Genomic DNA, 13,310 nt, shown 5'->3' on the forward strand with positions numbered 1-13,310 from the left:
GCTTTCAACTTTTTAGCTTAGAAAAATATTTCACACTCAAAACAAAAAATCTAAAAAAAAAACGCTTTTGCTGCATGTTAACGCTTCTGTTTAAGTTTAGTTTAAAAAATAATATTTTAAATACACGAAGAAAAATCGATATTCAAAAGCACATCTATTGAGATGTAACACCAAACAAATATTGTTTAATAGTAAAAACAAATTGGTAAAAAACTATGCTACAATAAAATGATAATTAACCACACCCAGCGGCGTTGAAAAAATTACTTTTCACATAAAATAAAAAACAAATAAAAAATTCTAGCAAAGAAAATTAACAACAAATGCCTGCTTAATTTTTTAAATAATATACTTTTAAGTTGCAAAGAAGCCTCATTATTTGACCTTATATTAATTTTGAAAACAAATTTCTTTTTCCTTCTCTCTCTCTCTCGCGCGCGCGCGCTTGCTACTCTCTTTCTTTCACACACGCTTTCGTTATTTGTGTGTGTGCCTGCGCATGCGCTCTTTCAACAGAAATCGGCTGCTCCTCGAGCGACGAATGCCCCACGCAACGCGCTTGCGTCAATGGCGTTTGCCTGGATCCATGCTCGTACTCGAATCTATGTGGACGTGATCAAGGATGTCAGGTGGTTGAACATCAACCGGTCTGTTCGAGAGGTGAGTACAAAATAAGATTCAAAATATGCATAGCATTTTAAATTAAATGAACTATCGATTAGAGTTTCGTTAGAGCTTTTACGGTTACAGAATTATAAATGAAAAAACTTACGGTATCAAACCGGCGCTTGGATCCCTTTCAAACTTAGTATATGACAAAAAATGTGTGCCTTTAAAATATGCCATGTGGACGTAAAGGCACGCTTATTTTTTAATGCCCAACTTTCGCATTATAAGTTTTGCCATTTAATGCCTAGTGGAAATCCAGCATAACTAAATAAATACGTTTCAATCTAGCTGGGGTGTATTTGGGCCGAAATAAATATACATCTTATACTTTTTATTTGGCACCTCAACCGCTTGTCGGTTTGCTAATTACCTCTCCCTAAAGTTGCAAAATTGTGCCGTATTCACACCAAGTGTAGACAGGTCCTACTGCACTTTGTTCTTCATATGTGTTTGGAAATCTTTGTCAATCCATGCGAGCCGGCTCATCCATACGAGTGACCCGTTCAATCCTGCGTAAAGGTAGAATCTTAAGCGTTTCACAGCCCAGCCGTTATACCGCCGCCTACGGTGGCTTTCTTGTTTTTAAGTCGCATTATTGCTAATTTCTGGGTTCTTCTTCTTCAGACCGCATTCGATTTCGCCATTCAAAAACGTTCACTCCATATCTCATGTATACTCTGTACGTCTGTAGCATTTAATCTCATGTCTCTACATCTTATCTTTCCTTTTGTCTTTTCTTCCTCTCGAAAAGACACATCTCTTATTTCTCCTTTGCTCTCGGTTTCCCTTCTCTAGTGCTGCGAGTAGAAAACCAAGAGATCTAATGCTACTACTTATGTTCATGTGTTGCTTACTCGAGCTAGGTGGAGAGTTGGCTACGAAAATTTTCAATTGTTTGTTGCACCTTTTCGACGTCAAAGTTTCCTCGACTTGCCTGACCCAAGTATTCATTGCACAGACGCATGCGAACCTTGGCTGGAATAGGGTAGTGATCCTGATGGGTGCCTATGCTCCTCGGATGGAATGCTCAGTGCACGTGACCTATTGCTCTTCTTCTTCTTCCTTATTGTTCGTTTCTCTTCTGTGGAAGTGCCAAGTCAAGCCAAGTCCTTCTCCATCTGGTATTTCCCTTGTAACTTTGCTGGTATTTTCGCCCAGCGCTGCCGACTACAACCGGATCTCACCAGTAATAAGCATCCGGATATTAACATATTAGCCGCTACCATCTCAAATTTGAAATCCAGCGGCCTAAACTTAAGGTTAACGAAGAGTTCCTTAGGGAACACTCTAGCTCCAAATTTGCCGTCTGTCCCAGAGACTTCTTCTTTGCCACTCATTAAGGTAAAGAATATTCCTCAGGTGTTAAGTACAAGTTCCCCAAGATCCCATACACCCCATAAGACCACAACCTATAGCTGTATAGCCTGATGTCGAAAGGGACTGGGACGCCTGGTCTGCAATCACATAATGGAAGGAGTAAAGCAAATCTCCTCATTAGAGGGATACTCTAATATAAAATTTCCTCAACCGTTTAAAATATTTTTTGTTGGAATGAGGTTTAGTAGGCCCACTCTCTTTTAACGAAGCGCTAATCGGCAGTTAATATTTAACTGGTTTACATTTTTCAATAAAAATTGGTTACTAATTTTTTAGCGGCAAAACTTAAAAGCTGACTAACCGGCAGTTAATATTTAACTGGAAGTTAAACTATTTTAGTTTGTTTCTTAAAGATTTTTTTTTACTGACTTTGCAGTGCCAAAGTTAAGAGTCTTAGGGCTGTTTTCTCAAGCAGGTTTAAAAATTTATCTGCCCCTTAAAAAGTAAATTTTTTTCTCTTAGCTATTTGATCAAACGGCCCTTAAATTAATCTGTTTATATTTCAATGAGTTCAGTATAATTCTGGGTAAAAATACTTACTTCCTAACTAATTTTTTTAATCTGCGAATGTCAAAGCAAATCCGATTGTCATGCCGGTTTTGAATGCGATGGCTGTCAATGTTGACAAAGTATGAATTGCATAAAATTCACAAGCATTAAAATACAAACTAATTTCCATACCCTACTCACTCCTCCTTACAGCTATAGGCCGCACACCTGGCTGCGAACATTGCCCACCAGGCACCAACTGTGATCCCACAACAGGCGCCTGCATCAAAGGTGAGTGGCACTCAAAAATTATTTTAGAAGTAATTTTGGCTGGATTTTTAATACATATTTTAACACAATCAAAACAATGATTAAAATTCTAAAATGCAAAATTAACCAAATTCACTAAGTAATTTTAACTGTACACAGTAAACTGTTAACATATTTATATAACTACCAACAAACCAACCAAAAAATGTAAAATAGTTGTACATATGACTTTTCCCATTTTTAGAATTTCTTTCGTTTTTTTTTGTTTAACAAATATTTTTTTGCAATTTTTTTTTTTAATTTTGAAAATTTTTTTTTCATTTATGTTTGGAAAATTTAAGGCCGTTTTCTCAAGTAGGTTTTAACATGCATCTGCCCTTTAAACACAAATTTTGTTCTAAACAATGTGTTTGCAGGCAAGATAAATTTTAAAACGTAATTGAGAAAACGGCACTTAGTGTTTTAATTATTTTTTAAGAACTACTTTCTAAAATTTTGTTTTATTTTTATGTTTAAAAAAATTGTTACAGAAAATTTTATTTTTTGAAATTTTTAGTTTCAAACTTTATTTATTAATAAAAAGTCCTAGATTAAATAATAAATACTTAAATTTTGTAGAAATATCAAAATTTTTTCCTTTTTCAAGATTGCGTTTACTTTTGATTTGAATACATTTTTTTTAGAAAAAAAAAATTTTTAGATTTTTTTAATTCTATAATTATTAATAATTTGATTTAACTTTTACCTTTAACAAAATATGTTCGGAAAATTAAATTATGTGCCAAAAAAATTTTAAAATTTTCGTTTTAAATTTTTTTCGTTTTTCGTTACTTTATGCACGTACAGTATTTTCATTTCAAATATTTTCCATCCACTTAATTTTGGTTTGCCCCTACACTTTTTCATGTATAAAAGCAACACAAAAATTTAAACACATTGTAAATAAATACGTACCGTAAAAACCAAACTACATCAACAAACCAAAAAAAAAAAATATAGCTAATGTTACAATAACAACCACTACCAATATAACAACCACTACCACCACCACTACATCTAACCCAATCACTGAAGTTACTACAATATTCACAAATAAAACTGGCACCTCCACGCCGAGCACAACCACCACCACTGCTAAAACCACTACCTCATACGAAACCACAATCGCCGGCGTCAGTGAAGAAGCTACCACAATTCCAACAACCCTATTCACTGAAGAGCCCAGCTCCAGCACAACCGAATCGGGCAAAGATTTAGACTTGAATACGACAAGTAAAACTGGACCACCTAAGGGTTATCGCGATGGTGAGAATAACATAACAGCCAGTACTGTACCAGAGCAGCCAACCACGCCCACATTCACCAGTGTCTCAACGTCATCATCCTCTTCGTCATCGTCCACGTCCACCTCCTCTTCTCCGGTTTCAACGAGCAGCAGCAGCTCGCATCGTGGTGAAGATAGTAAGGGTCCATTTGACGCGCGAACCACTACACCCAAAATGAAGACTACACGCATTGATACCTCAAATGAATTTGATTATAATCTAACCACTTTATTGACGACCACACAACGTACCACCTTCCCGGTGACTATGGTAACTGAACCAATGAAAGAGGTGGCGGAGCAAACCACAATGAGTGCTCGTGATTTGATAACAACCATGTTTCCGGTGATAACACCACCGGTTACCGAACAATCCAGCGAGTGTCCAACTATGCCGGGCACGACGACGCCATTCGTTTATGAGACAATCGAACCGCTAACGACAACAACGACAACACCAGCTGCGGCAACTAATGAACCTGGCACCGCCGCCGCCACTACTCCTCCTCCGACTACTAAAAGCGTCACAACCACTGAAAGTGGTGTCATCACCACAGTAGCCACTACCTTCAGTACAATTAGCAACACCTCTACCACTGATACCGCTATCACAATGATTAACACTTGTACAGATCATACTAACTGTGGTTCTAGTCAATTATGCGTGCTGGGAGTGTGTCGCAACAAGTGTCGCGAAGGGGACAAAAGCGATACGGAGTGTGTACAAGGTATAATGTTAATGTATAGTTCTTTTTTTTTGTTTTTTTTTTACGGGGGAAGCTTTTTTCTTATTTGCATGTTTCTTTTTTGAGTTTTTTTCGTGATGATCACAGTATGCTTGCGAGGTTTTTGAAATAAATGTGAAAATAAACTAGGAGCATGAAATGCATGTTTACATATTTAAAAATAAAATAGTAGCTGTCTTCACTTTATGATCGAGCTTTCGGTATATGAGCAGCTTTTTTAAATGATTAACTTTTCTTTTGAAAGGAGCTTTAACCACGTGATCGAACTTTCACCATATGATGCAGCTTTCACAATGTAATAGATCTTGAGTTATATGTGCGAGCTTTCTTTTAAAGACCTTCTATTATTTGCTCTAACAAGAGCTTTCACTATATTAATTCCAGGTGCGATCGAACTTTCACCATATGATGGAGCTTTCACTAAATGAAGAATCTTTCACGCGAATCCCAAACCCAAATAAAATATCACGTAGTATAAAAACTCAGCTTTTCAAAATTTAAACATACAAAAGCACTTAATCAAACTTTCAAGCCCTATTATAAGGAAGCACCAAATGAATCATTAGTGTGATTCACAAATCTAAAAAAACGATCATGGAACTCAAATAACTAAGCTATTTGCTCTCGTAGTTTAGTCATCTTATTCAAGATTTTTGACAACTCACCGTTTTAGAATAGCTTTTGCCCAATAGAGGAGTATTTTAAAATCTTTACTTTATAAAAAAATTGATACATGCTTTATAAATAGTACACACAATTTTTATTTTTATTTAAAATTTTTAAACGTCAATTCTTCAACGAGCAAACAAGGAGAAATGCAACTTTCCATTCATAAAAATCGTATAGGGAAAGTTAAGCTTTGGAAGTTCGTATGAAAATTTGTCTGTATTTTTTTTCAAAATCTTTCAGTCGTTTAAACCATTTCCACTTTAAAAAGTCTTTCCTTTTTTATAGGAGTCAAGCGGTACCTAAAATCGTTCCAAACGATTGAAAAGTAACATATAGAGACGAAATATAATGGTCATGATAAGAGTGAGCTTTTATTCTGCGCATGTCTATATAAAATTGTTAAAAAAAAAGCTTTATATTCTTATATTCAATTGTCTCTTTATCAATAAAGCTCAATAAAAAGTTAAATATTTGCTTAATGCTTTACTTCAATGATTAACAGCGCTTTGCCCGCTTCTAGAGATTTTTTTAAGCTCTCTACATATTTTCTTCTCTCTCTGTCCGTTACTGCTTTATATTATCTAGTTGTTCGAAGCTTAACACAGAGCTTTTTTTTTTGAAGAAGACCTGTGATAAATATTTTATATGTAATTTAAAGAATTCCATAATTTATGTTTAAAATTTGTATCGTTCGTATAGAAAATAGTTATGCTTCATAGACACTCTTGTAATTTTTCCAAAAAAAAAAAAATTGGTTTAAATTAAAGCGAGATTTAGATGGTGGAATCTTTTCATTTGTTTTAGTTTCCATTGGTGAACATCAGGGCTTTCATAAATTTCCGAAATACGGCTAATTCTGATGAAAAATATTACTAGCATAAGCTTTGAACAACGAAAAAAAAAACCAAGCGTAAGTTAGACGTGATAGCTTAAAGCTTAAAAGATGAAATCTTTTCAAACAAAAAGTCTATGTCAGTTCCAGTTACCTTAGCTGGTGAAAGCTTTGAGGCTGATAGAAGTTTTGAATTCGTTCGAATTTCGGTAAACGGTGAAAGCTTAATTGCAAAAAGAAGGTTTACATCATATTTGAACGCCTTCAAAGGGTGAAAGCTTTAGAGGGAATACAAAGTTTAAGTCCTTTCGAAATTTTCGTATTAAATTTAAATTTAGAAGCTTTTGTCAATTTCGAAATTTGGCAAGTCTGACAAGAAAGCTATATTTTTGTAAAGATAAAGCATGTGAAAGTAAAACAAAGATCGTCTTCAGCTGGTCATACCTTTTTTTCTTCATATATAATTAAACTGTAAATACTATTAGCTAGAATATGTTCCAAAGAGTTTTCTAAATGTAAATAGATCTTCTATCTTTTAAGTGGAAACTATATTTAAAATAAATACAACAGAATCTTTATGAAAGCTCTCCGTTTATATTTTTATTACTTGCTTAAAGAGTTCAGTGTAAATGATGTTAAAGGGGTAATATTTTATACCAGATTTCTAACATAAGTACTAGACTTTCAATACTATTTGTAAATATTTATTGTTTCCGCATTCTCCAGAAGCGAATGCAATTTTGCTAAAAAGCATTTTTGATACTCAAGATTCAAATTTTCCGATACTAAAACATACTGCTCGCCTTTTGGTTGCTCAATATTTGGTTACTCAAAAACAATTGTAAATAACAATCCCCCAAAACTTTCCAATACTGACTGTACATACGGGTATATTTTGTATTTTGGTTAACCCATTTTTTTTTAAATTTGCAACTCATATTCACTATAATCTAAAAAAAAAAAATTACTTACCTATTAACAAACCATTAATGCTCTCTAACATCTCTAACAAGTAGAATCACCTGGCTCACCAAAGAATCCGGAACCATGTCAATCGAACAATGATTGCATTGAGAATGAAGCATGTTACATGGGTCTATGTCATAATCCTTGCGATTTTGCGAATGTTTGCGCGCCCACCGCCAAGTGTGTGGCGAAAATGCATCGGCCGATATGTTCGTGTCCCAAGGGACATGAAGGTAATCCGGCCATCAAATGTACACCAGTGGATAGGACAAGTAAGCTGACTACGTTCATTATATCCCATATCTAATAAATATTTAATACTCGTACTTTACAAAAAAAAATAATAATCAATATTTCATTAAACAAAAACAAACTAATCAACAAATACTTAACTCATTTGTAGTTTGAATGATGTCTGCAAATATTTATAATTTTTGTTTATTTCTCGCCCCCCTCTCAGTTGAGTGCACGCACAATGCCGATTGCGATGTAACTGAGGCTTGCATTAATCGTCGCTGTCAACATCCATGCGATGCGCACAACCCTTGCGCACAAAATGCTGTCTGTATGAATGCAAATCATGCAGCCGACTGCAGCTGCGTGGATGGTTATCAAGGCAATGGTTTTGTCGGCTGTCAGCCAGGTAAGTGCGCACATGCGTTTGCGGAGAGGCGTTGTACAGGAGCGGTTCAATTGCAATGACAGGCGAGCGACCTGAAATAAAGAAAAAGGAAAATAAAGGAGGCGTGAGTACCGAAACTCATGAAATTTGATGTGTACACATTTGTGTAAGCTTGGCAAAGCATTAGGCGATTCAGTTACATACGTAAATAGGTTAGATAAGAAATTAAAAATTAATTTCATTTAATTTAATTTTTTTGTCGGGACCAGTACAAACCAACTTCGGGAATAGTTCAGGATCATTTCCTGACGAGTTTCGAACTACTCCTAAATGATCCCGATATAGGGCCGAACTAGGCCCAAAATTGTCCTGAAGTAGTTCTGTAAAATTAGTGAACTTGCCCCGAAAGGATCTCACACAAGTCTTGAAACTGTCCCGAAATGGGCCCTTACTAGACCCACAATGATCTCAATCTAGCCCCGAAATTTTCCTGAAACTAGTCCCGCAATTGTCCTCAAATAGTCCGGAACTAGTCACAAAATCGTCCTGAAATATCGTAAACAATCCCTAAATGGTCCTGAATTAGGCGGAAATAAATAAATAAATGAACCGGAACGTATCTCAGTCTTGAACTTGTGTCAAATAGTCAAGAACTAGTCCCGAAATGGTTCGGAAATAGTCTAGAACTAGTCGCCGAATAGTCCTGAAATATCTCCGAAATGGTTCAGAACTAGTCCCGAAAACGTCTTAAACTCGTCGCGAACTACGTAGTACCAAAATGGCCCTGAACTAGTCCAGAACTATGCATTTCACATCAAAAACGTTAGAATAAAAGTTCAATGCAGCAACCAAGTTATAAAAATCCGCTTTGTTGTTTTTTTCTACCAACGCCTGTCATTGCGTTGAAGTGTCCTCCCATATATCCTAAAAAAAACTTTAAGTTAATTTTTCTCTGCGCAAAACTGCACCTCATATTTAGCATTTTTTTTTCATTTTTTGCAATGCTAATTTCGTCACTATTTCTCTAATTTTCTATTTCAAAACACTGTAAAATATGCTCACGCCATTCACCCGTAAAAAAAAACAATATGTACCTTCCTGCAACACCACAAAAAAAAATTTAATATGAAATAAACTCACCACACCACCAACGTCCCAAAAAATATAAATACACTTTACAAAATCAATCAATGAAATAAAACATACACCTGCACAACAAACTCTGTATACGAAAAACAACTACGCTCCAACCGCGCCCGTTTCGTTGGCTCATCCGCCACTCACCAAACGCCACACCGCACTACAGCGCTCGATCATACAACTGTCTGTCAGTACAACGAGGATTGTCCACCTACGAAACTCTGCGATCGTCTCAACCGCCGCTGCATCAATCCCTGCTTCGAGGACTCGTGTGGTGAGAATGCTGAGTGTATACCCATCAACCATGGCATCGAGTGTCGTTGTCTGGCAGGCTTCGTCGGCAATGCTTACATCGAATGTTCGCAAGTGCAGGGTTGCCGCGCTGATCGTGAATGTGACGCCAGTCAAGCGTGCATTAACGGTGAATGCGCTTCACCCTGTCACTGTGGCGCTAATGCACTTTGCGATGTCGTCAATCATCGTGGCATCTGTAAGTGTCCACCAGGCTACGCTGGCAGACCAGAAGTCGCTTGCAATCCACCTATCAATCCTTGTGACCCCAATCCATGTGGCGTTAGTGCGCTATGCGAGCTTGATAATGGTAATCCAATTTGTTATTGCCCCAAGGGACTCACCGGCAATCCTTTCAAAAATTGCAGTAAGTATTTAGTGAGCGGCATTAGTCACTTAATCGGTAAAAAAAACAATTCCTTAAAACTCCTAACCATTTATCTTCCGTTCCCTTTCAGTACCCGAAGGCGATGAGTGTCGCCCGAACCCGTGCGGTCCCAACTCGGGTTGTCGCATGGTGGGTGGCTCACCCACCTGTTTCTGTCTACCCGAATATGAAGGTCAACCGCCGCTTGTGCCATGCGAAGTGCCGAAGAGCCCCTGCGATCCATCCCCTTGTGGGCCGAACACCCAATGCGCTGTACTTAGTAATGGCTTCTCGAAGTGTACCTGCCTACCCGGCTATGTGGAAAGTCCCAACACGATTCGTGGCTGCATCGAACCTGTCAATCCATGCGACCCGAGCCCTTGCGGCCTGGGCGCTGTTTGCGATTCTTCGCGCACACCGGTTTGCTTCTGTCCCGACGGCCAAATCGGCAATCCATTCAAGTCCTGCGAAAAACCGCCCGTTTCCGATGAATTATGTACACCTGGCCCATGCGGCCGCAATGCTGATTGCTACATTACTAGCAACCGCGAGGAATGCTACTGTCGTCCAGGTTATATTGGTGATCCAAATCAAGGTTGCCGCGAACCACCACGTAGCGCGTGTGAACCAAATCCTTGCGGTCCGAATGCTGAATGCATAGTTTCTGTTGATGGTCAAAGTGCTTGCATATGTCCGGATGGTTTATCCGGTGATCCCACCTCAACTAAGGGCTGTCATGGTTACGAATGTCAAGTGGATGCCGATTGCCCGCACGACAAGGCGTGCATGGGTTTCAAATGCTACGATCCCTGCCCAGGCGCTTGCGGACAAGGCTCCAATTGCCACGTGGAAGAGCACCATCCAGTTTGCTCATGCAATGCTGGACTAACTGGCAATCCGGGCATACGGTGCTATGCGCTGGACATACCAAAAACCCCTAGTCGCAATCCATGTTTGCCCAACCCTTGTGGCGTCAATAGTGACTGTAAACTGCTAAACAACCGTGCTGTATGCTCCTGCTTGCCCGGCTATTTGGGGGATCCACAGAGTGGCTGCCGCGCCGAATGTGATATTAACTCTGACTGCGGCACGGCGCAAGCCTGTATCAACCATAAGTGTATTGATCCATGTGCTGGCACAGTTTGCGGCATTAATGCTATTTGTAGAGTACAACAACATACGCCCATCTGCTCATGTCTCGACGGCTTTACCGGTGACGCTTTCCGTCAATGTATACCTGTTGGCGTGCTTAAGAATATAACACGCGACCCATGCGTCCCTTCACCTTGTGGACCACAAGATGTTTGCTCGATATACGGTGACGGTGTAGCGCTTTGCGACCCTTGCTTTGGGCCTGATGCACAACAGAACCCACGCTGCCGACCTGAGTGTTTATCAAACTCCGACTGTCCCTTCGATCGCGCCTGTTTAGGCCAACGCTGCTTGGATCCATGCCCTGGTTCATGTGGACACAATGCTGTCTGCAATGTGTACGAACACAATCCCATCTGTAGCTGCCCGCCTGGCTTGTACGGTAATCCCTACGAGCACTGCTCACCGCCTTCGCCGTTTGTACCAGCACCATCACCTAGCTGCGAGAAATTACAATGTGGCGCCAATGCGGAATGTAAGAAACAAAATGGCGCTTTGACTTGCGTCTGTCGCACAGGTTATTTCGGCGATCCTTTCATCGGCTGCCGACCGGAATGCGTACTCAACTCAGACTGTCCAGCTGATAAATCTTGCGTCAATTCTAAATGCGTGGATTCATGCGTCGGCGTTTGTGGCATCAATGCCATGTGCCGTATTGTTAATCATGCACCTGTCTGCATCTGCGTAGATGGTTATACTGGCGACGCAGCTGTCCAATGTAATCCATACTACTTACCACCTAGGAAACCAGCGCGCAACCCTTGTGAACCATCGCCTTGCGGCCCCAACTCACGTTGCATGATTTCGCCGGATGGCTATGCGGCCTGTTCATGCCTGCCGAACTTCAAAGGCTCACCGCCAGTCTGTGAGCCAGAATGCGTTGTCAGTTCGGAGTGTCCGCTGAACAAAGCTTGCATCAATCAGCGCTGCGCAGATCCATGTCCGGGTACATGTGGCGTAGAAGCACGATGCGAAGTCCTTAACCACAATCCCATCTGCTCTTGCGAAGCCGGTTTTGAAGGTGATCCGTTCGTGTCGTGCGGCCGCATACCAGAGGAAAGAACTGATCGCAATCCTTGTGTGCCTTCGCCATGCGGACCCAATTCAATATGTCAAATTAAACAAGATCGGCCAGTTTGCTCATGCGTTGCCAATTATATTGGCAGCCCGCCATATTGTCGCCCGGAGTGCACTTTGAACACCGAATGCCCAGCGGATAAGGCTTGCTTACAAGAGAAATGTCAAAATCCATGCGCTAATACATGCGGACACAACGCGCGTTGCACAGTGATTGCGCATGCGGCGCATTGTAGCTGTGACCAGGGTTACGAAGGGGACGCCTTCGTTGGCTGCTCGAAAATTGATGAGAGTAAGTGGAGTAATCAATGAACGATGTGTGAGGGGCTTAAAATTGTAAGCTTAAAATTTTTTTTTTTACACTTTATAGAGCCAAAAGACCGCATCGATCCTTGCTATCCTAGTCCTTGTGGCGAGAACGCAATTTGTAGCGAACGTAATGGCGAAGCACGCTGTAGTTGTATTGAACCTTACATTGGCGATCCCTACACCACTGGCTGTCGACCCGAGTGCGTTTACAATGCTGAGTGTCCTTCGGCGCTTGCCTGCATTAAGCAGCATTGTCGCGATCCATGCGTGGGCACTTGTGGCTCGAACACTGAATGTGCGGTAGTCAATCATGTGCCTACATGCAGCTGCGCGCGTGGCTATGAAGGCGATCCATTCAATGGCTGCAAGCGAAAGAGTCGTAAGTGATTGATTTTATTCTGAATGCTCTCTTTTTCTAAACATCTCTCTTTCATTTTCATTCAACAGCAACCCTACCGCTCAGCCCTTGCGAACCCACACCTTGCGGTGCTAACAGCATTTGTCGCGTGGTGGACGATCGTCCAACCTGCTCCTGCCAAGTAGGCTACTTCGGCGCGCCACCCAACTGTCGACCCGAATGTGTTGTTAGCTCGGCATGTGCACAGCAATTGGCTTGTATCAATCAGAAATGCACAGATCCTTGTGTCGGTACCTGCGGCTTCAATTCCAAATGCCAAGTGGTTAATCACAATCCTATCTGCTCGTGTCCAGCCGATTACATGGGTGATCCGTTTGAGCAATGTGTGCCAAAACGTAAGTATAGAAACAGAAAGAAGCATATACGAGAAATTCTTAATATTCTTCCTTACAGCTCGCGAACCACCACCGAAAATAAATCCTTGCCTGCCCAGTCCTTGTGGCCCCAACGCAGAATGTCGTGACGTTGATAATCGCGCTGCTTGTAGTTGCGCGCCAGGTATGTTCGGTGCGCCGCCCAACTGTCGTCCCGAATGTGTTATCCATCAGGATTGTCCATCGAATCGTGCCTGTATACGCCAACGCTGCGAAGA

General features: G+C 40.3%; 1 protein-coding gene across 1 annotated transcript; it reads left to right on the plus strand.

Annotated features, from left to right (window-relative positions):
- Positions 1-467: 467 nt before the first annotated feature.
- On the plus strand, positions 468-13,306 carry LOC118754989 (neurogenic locus notch homolog protein 3-like; the record flags this gene model as incomplete). The annotated part of the gene is made up of 10 exons (XM_036489851.1): positions 468-660; positions 2,749-2,826; positions 3,805-4,857; positions 7,393-7,614; positions 7,803-7,985; positions 9,271-9,762; positions 9,854-12,283; positions 12,362-12,679; positions 12,748-13,053; positions 13,112-13,306. Coding segments are annotated over 10 exons (5,470 nt in total), but the record flags the coding sequence as incomplete, so codon positions are not given.
- Between the last annotated feature and the right edge of the window lie 4 nt (positions 13,307-13,310).

The sequence above is a fragment of the Rhagoletis pomonella genome, unplaced genomic scaffold, assembly GCF_013731165.1.
Source record: "Rhagoletis pomonella isolate Grant_MI unplaced genomic scaffold, Rhpom_1.0 Rhpom_scaffold_05057, whole genome shotgun sequence".
Classification (NCBI taxonomy): Eukaryota; Metazoa; Arthropoda; class Insecta; order Diptera; family Tephritidae; genus Rhagoletis; species Rhagoletis pomonella.